Source organism: Alnus glutinosa, chromosome 12 (genome assembly GCF_958979055.1).
Source record: "Alnus glutinosa chromosome 12, dhAlnGlut1.1, whole genome shotgun sequence".
NCBI lineage: Eukaryota > Viridiplantae > Streptophyta > Magnoliopsida > Fagales > Betulaceae > Alnus > Alnus glutinosa.
The window spans coordinates 18,645,335-18,662,066 of NC_084897.1; the positions used below are offsets into that span (position 1 = coordinate 18,645,335).

The 16,732-nt window shown below is 36.6% G+C and overlaps 1 protein-coding gene across 1 annotated transcript; it reads left to right on the top strand.

The window, feature by feature from the left end:
- The first annotated feature begins 371 nt into the window (after positions 1–371).
- LOC133883107 (PITH domain-containing protein At3g04780) lies at positions 372–16,473 on the top strand. The gene is made up of 8 exons (XM_062322317.1): positions 372–523; positions 1,289–1,375; positions 1,890–2,013; positions 14,933–14,981; positions 15,062–15,119; positions 15,289–15,335; positions 15,439–15,516; positions 16,160–16,473. The coding sequence occupies exons 1-8, from the start codon at positions 485–487 to the stop codon at positions 16,212–16,214; spliced, it is 537 nt and encodes a 178-aa protein (XP_062178301.1). The 5' UTR covers positions 372–484; the 3' UTR covers positions 16,215–16,473.
- Positions 16,474–16,732: the final 259 nt, after the last annotated feature.

The following is a 16,732-nucleotide window of genomic DNA, read 5'->3' on the forward strand; positions in this document are numbered from 1 at the left end:
TTCAGTGTTTTGCTAAGTTTTGTTAATATATATATTTTTTTATTTAATGATAATGTGTCACTCTCTTATTGGAGGGCAAAAACCAATGCCTAATTGAAGTTATTTCCTAAGTAAATAGTAGTCATCAAATTTGGTTATCATTGTTCCCGATCACAAATCTTTTCAGCAACCTGCTTAGCTGAATGTGATAGCTTTAATTGGAGGTGGTAATTGTAGTTCCCAAAACAATTTTACGACCTTAATAAAAAAAGAAAAAAAAAAACAATTTTACGACGTAGTCCAAACAAAAATACTAAATGTACAAACGTCGTCGTTTTGTTGTTGCCGAGATCCCTTTGCCTCTCGCATGTCGGATTCGCGAATCGCCAATGGTCGCCCATATATAATCTGTCCTAATCTCTTTTCTTCTTCAGCAATTCTTTTTCTCTCTCTAGCTTACAAAATAGTAAAAAAAAATTATTCTCTCTCTGTGTTACAATCAGCCATGTCTGGGGAATCAGCCAGTGCAATTCAAAGAAGCCAAGTAAGTTGGTCGGGTTCTCCTTTTTCTTTTTCCTTTGTTTGGTTGCTCGGAAACCGTGGGAAAATCAATGGGCTTTCCTTTCCTCTTTTTCTTTAAGCTTAGAATCTGGGAACTGGGTTTTCCTTTTTTCTTTTTTGAGGTTAGAAACCTAGTTTCATGATTCTTAATCTTCTTCCTTCTTCCACAAATTTTCCGGCAACCAGTTAGAGTGTATATTGGAAGAGTAAATATCTTAGTTCCAATTTTCTTCGTTTTGGGAAAACATTAGAACTCATTGGGAAACTTTGGAATCTGAGAATCATTTTTTTTTAGGTTGCAATACTCAGTTTCTGTATTGCAAATTTTTCATTCTTCTTTTTGGGTTTACCCCGATGATTCTGGGCTGCCAATATATTTGAGAGTAAGCATTCTTACTTTGTTCGGTTGCTGAGAAAAAGGTGGGATAATTATTGACAAGACTTGGAATCCAAAAGGTGGGCTTTCTACTTTGGAAATCCAGTTTCCAGATTCTTCCATTTTTCTTTTCTTTTCCCATGGTATTTGGCTACCAATATGAGGGAACGTTATATTTGAGTATTTGGACTCTGTTTCTGTTTTCTTTGTTTGGTTGCTAGGAAATTGTGGGAAATTTGATTGGAAAAATTGAAACCTGAAAGATGGGTATTGAATTTGGAAACCAAGTTTAAGTTGCTATAGTTTTTAGATAACCAATTTGGTGTAGGTTGAAATTGCTGATTCTGATACTGAAATTTGATATGGACACAGGTTGATTTAGTGGACTTCATAGACTGGTCTGGGGTCGAATGCCTCAACCAAAGCACTAGTCACTCTCTTCCTAATGCACTCAAACAGGTAATTTATTCAAATTCATTATCTTTTGAATTTTAGTATTATTGATTTGCTAAACATTTTGAAATTGAGAAAGGTATTTATCCTTTTAAATGGAAAAGTATGAGTTTAAAAGATAAACAAAATAGAGGGTTTGGTTTGTAATTTATTATTGCTGCTGCTGCCACTGCTGCTACTGTTGTTGTTGTCACTTTTGCGAAGGCTGATTTTAGCTGAAGAAGAGAAAGAAATTAATATTTTCCTAGTGAATTCTTCTATCTTTTGGTCTTTTAAGTGCAAAAGGCTTCTCTTATAAAAGCCATGTACTTGCGTATTTGACTATGAATTTTTGTACAGTCGGATATTGAATAGGAAATTCTGGTCTATGGCATTTTATTTATTTATTTATTGATATAGATGTGTGGGACAGAGGGCCCTTACTACCTGCCTTTTATTTATTTCCCGAAGTCTTCTTAGTAACTGAGCAGTAGGATGTAAGGTAAGATGGTAACAATTAATCTGTTTCTCCATGGATTAGGGTTATAGAGATGATGATGGATTGAATCTGGAGAGTGATGCTGACGAGCAGCTTTTGATTTATTTACCTTTCACTCAAGTTATTAAGCTGCATTCTATTGTGATCAAAGGACCTGAAGAGGAAGGTACTCGCCAATTTAATTGTTTTGAATACATACTTATAATTATTGTACATGTACTATCGTTTGTATGTTAAACCTTGATGTGCTAGAATATATTACTAGGATAATTCATACTCATTTACAGCCAAATTGCATTAACGCCAATGGCTTTTGGATAAAAAGTAATCTTCTCCTGAATAAAGGAGGGCGAAGTCATGGGTTCAATCCCATGCAGGCATATGGGTTGGATCACCTTAAAAATAAGAAGTCAAATTGCATTAATTTTATTGTGGAGGCAACTAACAATAGAAAATGGTTTTGATATTAATACACTTTCTTTTTATTCTTGATCTTGTAATTTTCTTCTCCTCAGCCCTTCTTCTAGTATTATGTGTTATTATTTTTTAACTTATACGAGCAGAAGCTTTGATTTATATAGTTAGATGACCCCTAGTACTGTTTATGAAGTACATGAGAGTAGAATCTTAATTTGCTCTTCGCTCATAAAACTGGGAACTTTAATATCATTTATAAGATATAAAGCCCCCTAGCTTAGACCATTCACCTGACATAGTCCATTTTCTTTGAAATTTCCACGAAACAACACTATGACTTTTGTTAAAATTAAAAAATTGAATAAAAAATCAAGTGGTTTGCAACCTTTGTTTCTTATTTTTAACCTACTACTACTACTTTTTTTTTTTTTTGATAAGTAAATTTAGTTTTATTGAAAGCGTAAGGCGCCCCTATGTATACTGGAAGTATACAATAGGAAACACCTAACAAGAAAAGGAAAAAGAAACAAGAAAATCTGCAAAGCTGATGGATAAAGGGTACAATAAAGCCATCGACCAAAGATACAGCGTATGGAGAAACAACTTTAACACCTCCTCTAGGGAGCTCTCTAGGTTCTCAAAACACCTAAGGTTTCTTTCTCTTCAAATACACCAAAAAATGCAGATAGGCACCATCTTCCATGTTGTAGCGCTCCTTGATCTCCCAGACTTCCACCAACAAGCAACTAGGTCTAGCACACTCCTAGGCATGACCCAAGAAATACCAAAGCGAGAGAAGATGTTGTTCCATAGAGCGGAGGCCACATCACAATGCAGAAGAATATGGTTAACTGATTCCTCATCTCGCTTGCATAGGCAGCATCTATCTACAATGATTATGTGCATCTTTCTGAGGTTGTCCAAAGTAAGGATTATACTTAGAGCTGCAGAACATGTGAAGAAGGCTGCTCTCGAGGGTGCTTGAGACCGCCGCACACTCTTCCAAGGGAACCAAGTTCCTCTAGAACACGTCAAGGAACCAAAATAAGACTTAACCCTGAACACAAATTTCTTAGAAGAGACCCATCTAAGGCAGTCTACCCGATCTCTATTCACCTTGGTAGAGTGTAAAACCTGGAAGAATGAGGCAAAAACATCTACTTCCCAATCATGCGCCTCTCTAACAAAGCTCACGTTCCACTGAATGGACCCACCCAAAATCTCCATATTGTCAGCCACTGACGCATCCTTCACCCGAGCAATACCAAAGAGATCAGGAAACGCTTCTTTCAGAACCGTATCTCCGCACCACAAGTCATGCCAAAATCTAGTCCTACTCCCATCCCCCACCTCATATCTAAGAAATCTGGAAAAGGTCTCCCATCCTTTCCTTATGTACTACCACAACCCTGCTCCAAAAGCCCCTGCAATCTCACGGGAGCACCACCCACCCCACATACTACCATACTTGGAATCCACCGCAACTCTCCACCATCTCTTTCCCTACCAAAGCGTCATAACCATTTTCCTAACAACGCGCGGTTAAACAACACCAAATTTCTAATGCCAAGCCCCCCTTTTGAAATTGGGGTACAAACCTTCGCCCAACTCACCAAATGATATTTAAATTCTTCGCTCGTTCCACCCCAAAGAAAATCTCGTTGTAGCTTCTCAATGCTTGTAGCAACACACACCGGAATAGGGAACAAAGACATGTAGTAAGTAGGTATGTTAGAGAGACTACTCTTGATAAGGGTAACCCTCCCACCCTTGGAGAGGTATAACCTTTTCCAACTAGCCAACCGATTTTCAACTTTTTCGATAACTCTATCACAAATACGAGTGGACTTGTAGGAAGCCCCCAAAGGAAGACCCAGATACTTCACTGGCAAAGAAGCAACCTCACACCCTAAAATGTCGGCTAACCTTCCCACTTGAACGACATTCCCCACTGGAATAAGATTAGATTTGGCCAAGTTAACCTTTAAACCCGAAACAGCCTCAAATAAGAGAAAGAGACTCTGCAAATACCGCAACTTGGAAGAGTGAGCATCACAGAAAATCAAAGTGTCGTCAGCAAACAAAAGATGCGAGAAAGAAGCATTACCCACTCTGAAGCCATCCAACAAACCCCCACTGACTGCCTCTGGAATCATACGACTCAAAGCTTCCATAACAAACACAAACAAAAGAGGAGACAAAGGGTCCCCTTGCCTCAAGCCTCGAGAGCTACTGAAAAAGCCGTTGGGCGAGCCATTAACTAGCACCGAAAACTTCGCAGAAGAAATGCATCGAGCTATCCACGAGCACCATTTACCCCCGAAGCCGCACCTCCTCAACATATAAAGGAGAAAATCCCAACTAACATGATCATAAGCTTTTTCCAAGTCCATTTTGCAAATGATGCCCAGCTCCCTTGATCTAATTCGACTATCAAGGCACGCATTAGCAATAATGATCGGATCGAGAATCTGCCTCCCTTTGATGAAAGCACTCTGGGATTTGAAAATAATCTTTTCCAAAACTGTCTTCAATCTGTTAGTCAAAACTTTAGCAATAATCTTGTAGATACCTCACACAAGGCTTATGGGCTGGAAATCTTTGAGAGAGATAGCACCAGGAATCTTAGGAATAAGTGCAATAAAAGAAACATTCAGACTCTTCTCAAACACTTCTCTAGCATGAAAGTCAGAAAATACCTCCATAATGTCCAAGCACAAAACCTCCCAACAAGCTTGGAAGAAAGCTATAGTAAAAGCATCAGGACCCGACGCTTTGTCACCATTCATAGCGAACACTACCTTCCTAACCTCCTCCTCCTCAAAGTCTCTCTCTAACCAACTTGCTTCTGACTCCAGAATAGCATCAAAGGAAAGATCATCCAACCGAGGCCTCCAACTGTGCGTCTAAGAGAAGAGATCTTGATAGAACTGAACTACATGCTTACCTATCTCAGCCGGATTAGAAGAAATAGAATCTCCAATCAATAAGGAGTCCATAGAGTTGTACCTTCTGTTTGAATTGGCTATGGAATGGAAGAATTTAGTACATTTATCTCCTTCTTTTAACCACGTCACCCTAGACTTTTGCCTCCAGCTAACCTTCTCCAAAAGAGAGCATCTCTCTAGCTCGCTGACAATCTCTAACTTCTTTAGGAGTTCCCCCTCAACCAAAGCCCTACTACCTTTAATAGTATCGAACGCTTGAAGCTCTTCAAAAAGCTTTCTCTTGTTTCTCTCTACGTTACCAAAAAATTTTGTATTCCATGTCTTCAAATTTTGTTTGAGAGCCTTTAACTTACAAGCTAACACAAAACTAGGAGTACCATGAAAAGAGTATGAATCCCACCACTGTTTCACCAGCCCCACGAATGCATATGCCTTAAGCCACATATTCTTAAACTTAAATGGCCTACTTCTCGCAGAAATGTGAGCACAATCGAGAAAAATAGGAAAATGGTCAGAGTAAAGGCAGGGAAGCCTCTTCTGGGAGGCCACAGGAAATCTAGCTTCCCAATCAGGAGAAACAAGAAAACGATCAATCATGGACCAAACGGGAGGATCACAAGAGATCGACCAAGTATAAGATCCTCCAGCGAGAGGAAAATCCATAAGACCCTGATCAGAGATAAAATCACAAAAATTCCTAATGGTAGACACACTACCATGATTGTGATTATTATAATTGTACGTCCAAAGGAGTGGTGGCTTCAGTTTCTTTTAGGACATTAAAAAGGTTGACATCCTGGTTTAAAGAGCCACACGATTTTAAGATCGTAAGCGGCAATGGGGGCTTTCCAACCATTTGTATGGTATATGTTGGGATTATATGTATAAAACACAGTGGAAAAATCCATGGACAAGCATCAAGAGAACATGACATGGAATTATGCATGAGAAGCATACTCACATAACAATTCGGCTACTCAAGGGAGATGGAGGCTGGTTTGATTCTCTTGCTCCTTCTCACAAAAAATAGCTAGGTTTAGAGATCAAGAGTGTGGGCTTTCAAGAGTGTTTCCTCTAATGCCTACACAAGCTCCCTATTTATAGGCTCATGTAACCTAGTAGAAGTAGGACTTTAGAAAAACCTTAGCGCCCTTCTACGTACACGGCTAGTAGAGTTAGATTGTTTGTGTAATTAGGTCAAGCCCAATATGGGTAATAATCAGCTTGGGGAGGGACCTAGATGTAAAATAAAACTAGCTCCAATAGGCCTGGGGCACTTGTCATCTCATGACTTGCTGTAGGTTACTATTAATTACAATTAATTTATCTAAATAATTGTAATTGCACTCTAATGTTTATTTTGATTATTCAATACTCCCAATGACTTCTTATATTTTGCATTTGACCTCTTCATGAAATAATCCATAGTTGAATTAAAGTCTTATATAAATTGTCACTTTAATTCACTATCGCTTAATCCTTGAGTGCTCAATTTAATTCCAAGATTATTTCTGTATTTATGGAGTCTCATTTCATTTTGTACATATAGTTTTAGTAACTCTTACTAAAACTCTCAAGCCTGAAATTAAGAATAATCATTTCAATTACTTATCAAAAAAATAATAATCATTTCCATTAAATCCATTTCAATTGGATATTTCATGTTGCTTTGATTTACTCAAAGGATCTTGGATTCCATCTTGAGAAGTAGTGCTCACACAATGCACATGTGATCACCCAACACTGAGATTTTGATCATGAAAGATCTCTCTTAAATGTATCAAAGTGACATCCACTTCACATTTTAGTTCACATTCCTCTTATGATTGAGAGTTAATGCTATAAATAGTCGTGAGTTCAAATTATTCATAGTGACAATCGTTATGATAAAACTACTCACGTGGTCTGTTCAGTGCATTGTAATCGTTATGATCAAGAGAAATCATCATGATTGATATGTTATAGCTTTATCAAATGGAATGCTCAATTCCATTACTGACTAAGAACAACAGTTTATAAGTTACAAGGTTCATGGTTTAAGATATTATGTTTGATAATCTCATTAACACATCTTAAATCATATTCAATACAACTTAAGGACTTAATATGTGTATGATAAATAATAATCAATTAATGCATACATGTAAATAATCATATGCCCAATGTTCTTGAAATAATTCAGCAAATAAACAACTTTATTTAATAAAATAAAATGTCATACAAAAGGAATTGGACTTTAGGGCATAAACCCTAACAATCTCTCACTTGCCCTCAAATCCAATTTGGTGTACATCTAACACCCATTCCCTCTAGTGAGACTCGAAAGTCTTTTGAGGCAAGGTGTGAAAGGGTCAACCAAATTCTTAGTTGAAGTGATCTTTGTCATAACTGCATCTCCTCGAGAGACAAATCTTTCTAATGAGATGATACCTAAGGTAACACATTCAACATCCCTAGTGGAGTTAGCAATACAATATTGCTTGACACTCCTCTAACTAATAGTTCCACCATCCGGAGTAAACACTTTACCCTGAGGTGGATCTACAAGAATCATGATTTGACTAGATGTCAAAATCTATTCAACCAGTGGCTCTCAAATCCTCACTGTAGTAGACAAATATATAATCCCTCGTTCTTCAAAGATACGTGAGTACGTGCTTAACTGCTACGCAAAGTAGTGGTCCAGGATTTGTTTGATATCTGCTGACCATGCCGATTGCATAACAAATATCTGGTTTAGGACATAGCATGGCACACATGAGATTCCGGATAGACTTAAGCGTGGCTGTCAGCGAAAAGGTTTCTCATAATTGATTACATCTTTCTGAGAAAAAACCTTTTGCAACCAGCCTTGCTTTGAAGGTTTCAACCTTCTCATCTACCTCTCTTCCTCTTGAAGACCCATTTACAACTTATAAGTTTAATGCCATTAGGCGCCTCTACAAGTTTTCAGACTTGGTTGGAATACATGGATTCCAACTTAGTTTCCATAGCTTTGACCTAGTGGTTCGCATCCACATCATTAACCTCCTCATCATAGGTCCTGAAATTTGACTTAGGTTCTTTCGGGTTAGCCTCACAAGCTTCTTCCTAGAACATGAATCTATTAGGTGACTTGGTAATCCTCCCGCTACGATGCAGTATGATGGTACTAGGCATCTTATTAGTAGTAACCTGTGGTGCATCTCATACAACCACATCATCTCCAGACAACTCTGGAGATTTGCCCGCTTTAGTATTTGACATTTTTTCTAGAATCACCACTCTTTAACTTGAAATTTTTCACATAGTCATCCTTTAGGAACCCGGCATTTGTGCAAGCAAAAATCTTCTTATCCTTGTGACTTTAGAACAATCTAACCCTAGTTCTTATGTCTTTGGTTCCATTTTTATTAGACACCCCTTTCAGCACAAGTGCTGGACAACCCCAAATGTGGACATATTTCATACAAGGCTTTCACCCCAACCATAACTCGACAGGTGTCTTGGGAACAAATTTGGTAAGCATGTTGCAATCTTTAGGGCATATCTCCAAAATGATGTAGGTTGAGTAGCATTACTCATCCTTGTCCTTATCTCTAAAAGAGTTCTATTTCTTCTTTACGCCACACTATTTTGATGGGGAGGCCCTAGGGTGGTCAATTCGGTTACGATCTCAACTTCTGACAAGTAATTCTTTTTTTCTTTTTTTTTGATAAGTAGAGAATTTTATAAAAAGCGTAAAAGGCGCTCCTAAGCATATAGGAAGTATACAAAGAGGAAATCAAAACAGAAGAGGGAGGGGAGGGAGGAAAAACACTCGAAAAACCCAAAAATAGGAGGACACCCAGAGACCCCTACAAAACCAGCCCACAAAATCCAGAGACTAAAACATCACATCAGAGGCCCTTTTGCCTTGCCCTGGCTAGAACCAAAACCTATGGCATCATAATTAATTGTGTACTCTAGGGTCTTCACTTTACGACTCCTTTTAAACTTCTGACAAGCAATTCTAAATGTCCACAAAGAGGTATTCGCCACTTCGATAAGATCAAATGGCCTTTATGTATTTATCTAATCACTTCTGCCCGAAACTCTTTGAACTCTTCAAAGGATTCAAACTTCCGACGCATTAGGTATACATAACCATACCTAAAGTAGTTATCAGTGTAAGTGATGAAGTACTCTAGATCCCTTTGTGTCTGGACAACGATAGGACCAAATACTTTAATATGTACTAACTCAAGCATATCATTGGCCATGTAACCTTTTGTTGAAGAAGTCCTCTTGGTCATTTCACCTTCTAAGTAGGATTTGCAGACTAAGAACTCATCAAGATCCAATGGGCCCAAGAGCCCATCCTTGATCAGTCTTTGGATCCTACTTGGATTAATATGTCAAATACGTACGTGCCAAATATATGCTTCGTTAGTAGAAGAAAACATCATCTTTAATGATAAAGAGCTAGAAGTAGGTTCTAAAATAGTTATTAGAAATATAAGAATAAGAAGTAATAATATACAGACTATTAGTTATAAATCTAGAACAAATAAACACTTCCATCTTTCTTTATTATTGCGGTATCTTTCAAAATAGAACTATAACAACATTTACCCAAAAGAGTTACAGAAATCAAACTTCTATAAATAGATACATAGTCCGATAAAATTAAAACTATTAATTCAAAATATAAATAAATGACTTCGAAAGTTAAAGAACTGGAACTGGCATTCCATTTTCATGCGTCAGGCATATTTTTTTTCCTTTACTCAAGTATCTGGTTTCCTGAAAACCCTGCATTCACATTGCAGACATGATTAATGTATCCTAAATCCACATACCAGGAACCATGAGATTCACCACTAAACATGTTTTAACTAAAAAGAAAATCTTTACCGTGGCGTTTTGAAAGCCAGATACTTTGGGCAATTTCTTTTCCAGTGCCGTGCTTCGCCACAATGGAAACACTTTCCTTTAGGCTTAGCTGTTGCTGCTTTATTCACTCCTGTGACAACTTGCTTGCCATCTTGTTTGGAACCCTTCTTCTTTTTCCCCTCCCTTCAGCTCAAAAGAAGATGCTAGAGCCATATGCACAATTACCTCAGCTTTCAGGACGCATTTGGTTGCGACTGTTATGACTGAAGCAAGTGAAAAGTCTTGCAACTCATGTCGGAGTGCATTTGACAGAGATGTCAAGATGTAACACTTTGCTCTCTTATTGAACTTTTGCCAACGATCATATCGTTGTTTGTCCTCTTGAGCAACACCCAAAGCTGGGAACTCTAGACAAGGATGAGACAACACAAAATTGTGCCCTTTAGTTAGCATATTATCCAAATTATGCTTTTGATCCACGTGATTAGGTCCAATCAATTTGCTTTGATTTAGAGTAGTGGCAGTAGGGCTAAATGAAGACTTATTTTTTTAAAAAAAAAAATTGAAAAAAAAAAAAGAACTTAATGAGGGCATATTAATTTTACAAACAACCAATATAATATGGAACCCAAACAATCATAATATATTAAAATGCAACTGCAACCTAATCCTGCAATTAATATCCCTCGATAGCAAGGTGATATTAACTACTATAATTAGGTGAGAACTATTTTTGTTATTAATGCCATCTAGGTATCTTGTACCAAACCTTAATAATTTGCCACTCTTCCCTTGGACTCTTACGTTTAAGATAACAAGAACTCCACCGGGAGGTTATCACATTAACTTAATAAGTGTATACCATCATATAGATTTAATGTGATCTTCGAGTAACTTCACGGCAGTATAGTCGTTCTAGATGTAGTCTCATCTCATCTATCCTTGTAATCTGCAAAGTAAAAACACCCTCCGTAGGGAGCATGACTCATGGTCAAGACAAAGTGCTTTACTTTACATTACTTTAGACCAACAATGGAGGTCGTGAGACTCAATTTTTGAATCTCTCTCCCACTTGATGTTTTGAATTAATGGGTTTTCTTAAAACAATTATGATCTTGCCCCTTCATAACATTCCTAATATGGATTGAAATCCTAATTTCATTCGGAATCCTCGTTCGGGTAGGAATCCTAGTCAAACTAATCTTGTAAAAGTTCTATTTAAATTAGGAGTCCTAATTGCATTAGGAATCCTATTTAAAATAGGAGTCCAAGTCCGGTAGAAATCCTAGTCAAACTAGGTTTTATAGTCCCAGTAGGAACCCTAATTAAACTAGGAAACCTAATCGTCTCTAATTTCTTATTTTAAATTTGGAATCCTATTTTAAATAGGAGTTTAAGACTTGATAGAAATCCTAATCTCATTAGGTTTTCTAATCATTGTAGGAATCCTAGTCAAACTAGGAATCCTAATCATACTAGGAATCCTAGTTAGACTTGATCTTTGGATTCCTAATCACATTAGGGTTCCTTATCTAACTAGGGTTTAGACATTAGAATGACTTTCCTAAAATTGGAACCCTATCCAACATGACATGGTTAACCTAATAAAATTAGGAAACCACATTCCAATTAAATTGGAATCTTGTCTTGTCTTAGTTTTAGGAGTCAAACTCCCACTTCCACTTGGAAAACATCAAACCCAAACCATCTAGGTCTCATAAAAAATCCAAATTTGAATGGGATTCAAAATCCCATCAAAATTAGGTTTAGGTTTAGGGCTAGGGTTTTTAGAAAAGCCTAGCATCTCTTTCTTGTGTAGCTGCCACCCCACCCCTAGGGGTGCGGCAGCCCCTTAGGGCTGCCAGCCACAGGTCCAACCCGTGGCCTACCCTTGGAGTGGCCACGGGTCCAATCCGTGGCCCTCCATCATGGTGGTTGCACCACCATGCAATTAGCCAAAAAAAATATTTCTTTTGTTTTAAAAGCCCCTCTCATTATCAAAACACAATTTTTGAATCATAAACAACAACAAAAGAGTAACATCAAACACGTTTAAACATTCAATCATGTATTCTAAACCAAGAACTTCAAGAATACATGAAGAACGCATCATGTGCTGATTTAATAATGTCTTAAACAAGTTAAATACTGTTGAAAACATGTTACATAAAATTTAGGGGCGTCTTACGCTTTTTTTTCTCAATAAAATTTAACTTATAAAAAAAAACATGTTACATAATCAAAGAAACAAACTTTCCGTGATTATCAAACAAAATAAATCAAATAACACAATGCATGTTGTTGGAAAATAAATTCCAGCCATGTTACCACGTTAAAAACAATTGGAAAACATGTTTAGAACGATTCTAAAACACTGATCCAATGCTTCTAACATGTTAACCATATTTTTTAACATGCCAAATCAATCAAATAAATCATTTTTGAATGAATATAATCAGCCACTTGGGATAATCCAATAAATGTCCTAACATTTTAATAAGCATCTCAAAGGACCAAGGATGATCAAAACAAGTTGAATGGGCTATGGGAATGCATAAAGCTTGTGGATGCCTGAAGTTTCAAAAACTTCAACCCAATCCATGCTTTTTTTGAAGCCCCTCTCTGATATCCATTGTTGGGGTTATATGTATAAAACTCAGCATAAAAATCCCAAGAAAAGCATCAGGAGAACTTGGCATGGAGTTATGCAAAACAAAAATTATGCATGAGAAGCATACTCGCATAGGAATTCGGCTACCCAAGGGAGATGGAGGCTGATTTGATTCTCTTGCTCCTCCTCACAAATCACGGTTAGGGTTAGGGTTTAGAGACCTTAAAACATTCTCCTCAATCTCTGATTAAGAGACCAAGAGTGTGAACTCTCAGGAGTGAATCCTCTAATTAAGCTCCCTATTTATAGGCTCATATAACCTGGTAGAAGTAGGACTTTGGAAAAACCCTAGCCTCTGGTCCTTCTACATACACGGCTACTAGGGTTAGAGTGCTTGTGTAATTAGGTTAAACCCAATACGGGTAATAATCAGCTTGGGAGGGACCTAGAAGAGAAATAAAACTAGCTTCAATAGGCCTAGGACACTTTTCATCTCATGACTTGTCTCAGGTTACTATTTATTATAATTAATTCCTATAAATAATTGTATTTGCACTCTAGTGTTAATTTTAATTATTCAATACTTCCAATGACTTCTTATATTTTGCATTTGACCCCTCCATGAAATAATCCATTGTCAAATTAAAGTTTTAGATAAACTGCCACTTTAATTCATTATCGCTTAATCCTTGAGTTCCCAATTTAATCCCATTATTATTCTTGTACTTGTGAACTCTCATTTCACTTTGTACATAAACTACGACGGTGCGAGTGTGCCTTCTAGGAGTAGAAGAGGAAAGGCTCAGGTTCTGTAGTTTGTGGGTTGTTTGTGGGCTACAGGTGTTGTGTTTTAGGGTGTTGGTTCCTGTGGGTTTTTGGGTGGGTTTCTTGTGTGTTCCTTGAGGGTTGGGTTGGGGTTCTTTGTTCTTGTAGGTTTAGGTTCTCGTGGGTTTGTTTGGTGGGCTTCTTTCTTTCTTTTTTTGGGCTGTTTTTTTTCGATTTCCAGCTTTATGTTTTCTCTTGTATACTGCCGGTGTACTAAAGGGCGCCTGACGCTTTTAATAAAGTCAGTTTATTACTTATCAAAAAAAAACTTTGTACATATAGTTTTAGTAACTCATTCTAAAACACACACTTATAAAAAAAACTCATACTAAAACACCCAGGCCTGAGATTAAGAATAATAACTTCCATTTTAAAGTCTATATCAAGAGGATATTTCATGTCACTTTGACTAACTCAAAGGATCATGGATTCCATCTTGAGGAGTAGCGTTCCCACAATGCTATATGTGATCGAGCACTCAACACTCCGAGATTTTGACCATAAAAGATCTCACTCTGAAATGTATTTAAGTGACCTCCACTTCACTTTTGAGTTTACATTCCTCAGGGTTGAGAGTCAATGCTATAAGTAGTTGAGAGTTCAAGTTGTTCATATCGACAGTCATTATGATGGAACAACTCATGTGGTCTGTTCAGTGCATTGTAACAACACCAACATATTAATCAAAAGTCTCAACTTCACATGATCTAGATAGGTCATTGTGATTGATACGTTATAGTTTTGTCAAATGGAATGCTCAATTCTATTATTGACTACGAACAACAATTTATAAGTTATGAGATTTATGGTTTAAGATCTTTTGTGTGATAATTTCATTAACACACTTTAAACCATATTTAATATAACTTAAGGACTTGCATGTATATGGCAAATAATAATCAATTGATGCATACATGTAAATAGTAATATGCCCAATGTTCTTGAAATAATTTAACAAATAAACAACTTTATTTAATAAAATAAAATGTCATACAAAAGGAATTGGACTTTGGGGCATAAACCCTTGCAATATATTGCTTGGGGAGGATGAATATGTCATATGTTGAGCTTGTTTCCTCGTCCTTTATTTATTTTATTTTTTTTCAAACTGAGTTTGCAGCTCCTCTGCCAAGGATGTTATTTTGCGGTGATTCTTCTGAATCAAATGATGTTATTTCCTGATTAGCTGGCTTTTTCTCTGATGAGTTCCATTTATATGGTGATTTTCATGCTGTGGATTTTGATTCCCTTGCACAGTTCTTCCTAACTGCATGCCATCCTTCTTTATCCCCTTTCTCTTGTCATTCTCTTTTTTAATTGGAATTAAATTCATTTTATCTTCAGATATGTATATCCTGCATGGCTGTACACAGTCCCAGTTGTTGGATTTTGTTATAGTCAGTATTCTAACATTAACATTTTTTTTCCAGGTCCTAAGACTCTGAAACTTTATTCAAATAAGGAGCACATGGGCTTCGGGTATAGTTTTAGGAGAATTACTTGTATTGATATTTCATTTAGTTACTAATGCTGTAATTAACTCATGATGATAATGGCAGCAATGTCAATGACTTCCCTCCTAGTGACACAGCTGTTCTGTCTCCAGACAATCTCCAGGTTGGTTTTTGGTGCCTACGCTTCTACTGCAAGAGTTTTTTATTCCTGTTCATGAAAAATATATGTTCTAAACTTTTGAACAATATATATACATAAAATATGTTTATATTAATGGAATGTTTTTTCTAAAATTATGTTCCATTTATAGTTTATTGATATCCTTTTGCAGGGGAAACCAGTAGTTCTGAAGTATGTCAAGTTTCAAAATGTTCGTAGGTATGTTGAATCTATATGTTTTGTTGAGCTTTTCTCTTTTTTCTTAAAAAAAACCCTTTCACGTGAAAATTAACAATTGATCTATCTTAATAACTTGGATCAGCTTGACAATTTTTATCGAGGACAATCAATCTGGTTCTGACATCACAAAAGTTCAAAAGATTGGCCTGTTAGGAACAACGTGAGCTCTTAACCATCTATCTTTGTTTTCCCTTGTCCTTTTTTTCTTGCTTTATTTTTTCTTTTAGTTCCATTTACTTCAATTACTTTATAACCTCTCCCCTTTATGTAATGGAGACCATAATGTTTCAGATTCCATTTGAAAATACAAATAGTAATGTGTATTAGTGTTGTCGTTATGTTTGTTTCATTAATATTTAAGGGCATAAAATGGTTAGAGAATTGTCCAGCAAAGGAAGGGGTTCATCACATATGGGCAATGACATTGTGACTGAAATTCATTGCCGTGTTGTTTTAGAGCTAAATATGCAATTTGTATGGTCTATCTTGGGTGATTTGATTAGGTCAACAGTTTGCGGACTCCTTCATGTGTTGTTGCCCAACTGTTAGCAAGTATCATGAGATGTTGTGATGGGTTAGCATGCGTTCTTCTCTGGACAATTCTATTGCTGGTTAAACTGAGCAAACATTCTATTATTCAGTTTCTTAGAATCTAACCTGTCGTTTGATTTGGAAGTTTTTGTTCACCATTGTAATGATATAGTTTGTTGCATGGTGTCAGTGATATATTTTTCTTTTTTAGCACAAGCAGTGCATAATATATGAACCACATGAATTTGGTAATATTTCTCTTTGTAACGCAGAGTGGAGACAACAGATATGAAGGGTTTGAAGAAGATTGAGGATCATCAACATTGACCCGGAAAAGGGCAAATATAAAAGTGTGACGGATAGATGCATTTGGATCAGTAGGAAGCATGCTTAAGCTTCTATTTTTATTTTATTTTTTTCTCCAAATTTTTTTATTAGATTTATTACATCATATAACTGCTTCAAGAATGAATTATGGCTTTCTACGTGAATCTCATGTCCTAGACTTATGACATACCCTTCTTCTGTGGTGGTGGTGGTGGTGATTTGACGGATCAATGCATTGGAATTCTGGGTTTTATTTGAATTTTGAAACCTAATCTTGGAAGCCAACTAAATTGTCCCCGCAGCATAATTGTTTGAATGGTTAAAGAGTAAAGGCTTCTATAATGTCTGTTTGTGAAAGTTTTTTCGGAATTTACTCTTTCCTTGCTACCTCCATCTAATTATTTCGTTCTGTAGGTTTAGCTTAATTTCAACCAAACAGGCTTGATTATCTTATTTATTTATATTAATGTATTCACCTACTACTTTTTCCTGTTAGGATTATTGTTATTGTAAATATA